This window comes from Amphimedon queenslandica, unplaced genomic scaffold (assembly GCF_000090795.2).
Source record: "Amphimedon queenslandica unplaced genomic scaffold, v1.1 AMPQUscaffold_9923, whole genome shotgun sequence".
Taxonomy (NCBI): Eukaryota; Metazoa; Porifera; class Demospongiae; order Haplosclerida; family Niphatidae; genus Amphimedon; species Amphimedon queenslandica.
In genome coordinates this window covers 2,718-4,627 of record NW_003549806.1, presented here as the reverse complement: position 1 = coordinate 4,627, position 1,910 = coordinate 2,718, and the positions used below count along the sequence as shown (strand labels likewise).

Sequence of the window (1,910 nt, the reverse complement as noted above, 5' to 3'; positions counted from 1 at the left end):
ATCAATTTGTTTCCATGGTATTTAATTGAACTTCTTTATTAGTTTTATCACCGCGAATATTAGCAGCCGCGAATATAACCCGACACTGCTAGATTTAATAACTCACACAATCATTAATTTTTATTCACTTAAAACATTTCCATGGAAACAATTAAATCTATAAAATATTTTTTGAGCCCCATTCACAATGTTTACTCAATACAGACAAAAATAATTAATTTACATATTATGTATAATTATTGTACACTATCATTATCTTCTATACTATTATTAAAGATATCACTAATCCCATTAAAGTCCAGATAGCCAGCCAATGGCTCAATGAGTGCATTGATTGATGATACTAAATCACTGAGCACTGGCCTATCATCAGGAGACTCAGACCAACATGAAGTCATCAGGTGAGTAACTATAATATAAGGATAAGGAATTACAAACTCTACTACAATGATACATATCATTAGTTTTAAATCAAAGCACAATGACAAACCCAGTACATGCCCATGGGCATGCTGCCAAGGCAAGTCTATTACATACATTTCTTTTGAGCAGGCTTCACCACGTGGAGCTAGTAGTCTTCCTCCAGTATCAAGAAATTCAACTACTCCTACTGGATCTAGACCAGGATAAGGTACTCTACCAAGACTGAACACTTCCCAACACAATATACCATAAGACCACTGTAAAATTAAAAATAGTAGCGATATCAATATTTCTAGTTACTGTATATAACTGACCACATCAGTTTTTTCAGAGAACAGTCCATCATGGAGGCTCTCTATTGCCATCCATTTCACTGGTAGTTTAACAGTTGTCAAGGATGGTGAGTCATTGCTGTTTCTCTTAAATTGTCTGAAGTAGTTTTTAGCATATATATCTTCTGATAGACCGAAATCAGCTACTTTAATGATACCATTATCATCAATCCTATAAAATTGTATTTGTGTAAAGTTTAATTAGGCTACTAATGCAATTAGATAATCTTTAAGGTTATAATCTAGTAAAGGATTGGTTTGGCATTATTCTGGAATCTGTTGTAACAATAACAAAATAGACAATCCCACAAAGCATGCTCTAAGTAAGCTAAAAAGCATACTTTATAAAATGACAAGCCATACATATGGCTTGAGATTTTGTTCTTAGAGATTATTGGAAAAATAGCCAAATTTTTGAGCAGCTTTAAAAATTTATAAAAAATCCAAATTTGATCAGGATCTAATCAAGCTTGCTAGACAACATAAAAACATGTATATGTATCAGAAAAAATTATAAAAACAAAGAATTCTCTCCTAGTCATTTTTGGTAAAATTTTGACAAAAACCCTGTACTATAGTACAGGGACTTTGGCCCAAAGTTTGAGCAACTTTAAAAATTCATAAAAAATTAAATTTTATTTGGAATTAGCTCAAACTTGATACACTACATAAGAACATCTATATGCATTAGATAAAAATATAAAAGTTAAGGAATCTATACTTTTCATTTTTGATGAAATTTGGCCAAAATCCCTGTACTAATAGCAAGGGTGCAAAAGTTGTGGCAACCATGGGCAAATCCTACTTAGTAACGCTACCATGTTACTAATAGTACAGGGACTTTGGCCCAATTTTTGAGTTACTTTAAAAATAAATTTTGTTGGAATCTGCTCAAACTTGCTACACTACATAATAACATGCACATATATCAGAAAAACTTAATAGTTAACTTAATTATGCATGACTTACATGCAGTTTCTAGCAGCCAAATCACGATGAATGAATCTCTGTGAAGCTAAGTAGCACATTCCATTAGCAACTTGTAAACAAATGGAGAGTAACTGTTTTCTGACATTCAGTACAATATCCTCTTCACTGGTATCAGCTACTGTAAGATTAGCTCTCTCTTTCTTGAGGTAAGACAATAAACTTCCT

The 1,910-nt window shown here is 32.3% G+C and overlaps 1 protein-coding gene across 1 annotated transcript; it reads right to left on the bottom strand.

Moving 5' to 3' along the window:
* Positions 1–236: 236 nt before the first annotated feature.
* Positions 237–1,903, bottom strand: LOC109590508 (fibroblast growth factor receptor-like). The gene is made up of 3 exons (XM_020006410.1): positions 1,725–1,903; positions 738–927; positions 237–680 (listed from the first exon to the last, which is right to left on the bottom strand). Exons 1-3 carry the CDS (start codon positions 1,781–1,783, stop codon positions 237–239), a joined length of 693 nt encoding a protein of 230 aa, XP_019861969.1. The 5' UTR covers positions 1,784–1,903.
* Between the last annotated feature and the right edge of the window lie 7 nt (positions 1,904–1,910).

Bases quoted from the DNA above. Each gene is read 5' to 3' on its own strand.
- LOC109590508 (XM_020006410.1), bottom strand. From the start codon at position 1,783: ATGTGCTACTTAGCTTCACAGAGATTCATTCATCGTGATTTGGCTGCT. The intron at 928-1,724 runs GTAAGTCATGCA...ACAATTTTATAG, and splicing joins TTGGCTGCTAGAAACTGCAT to GATTGATGATAATGGTATCA. The intron at 681-737 runs GTCAGTTATATA...TTAATTTTACAG, and splicing joins TCTCTGAAAAAACTGATGTG to TGGTCTTATGGTATATTGTG.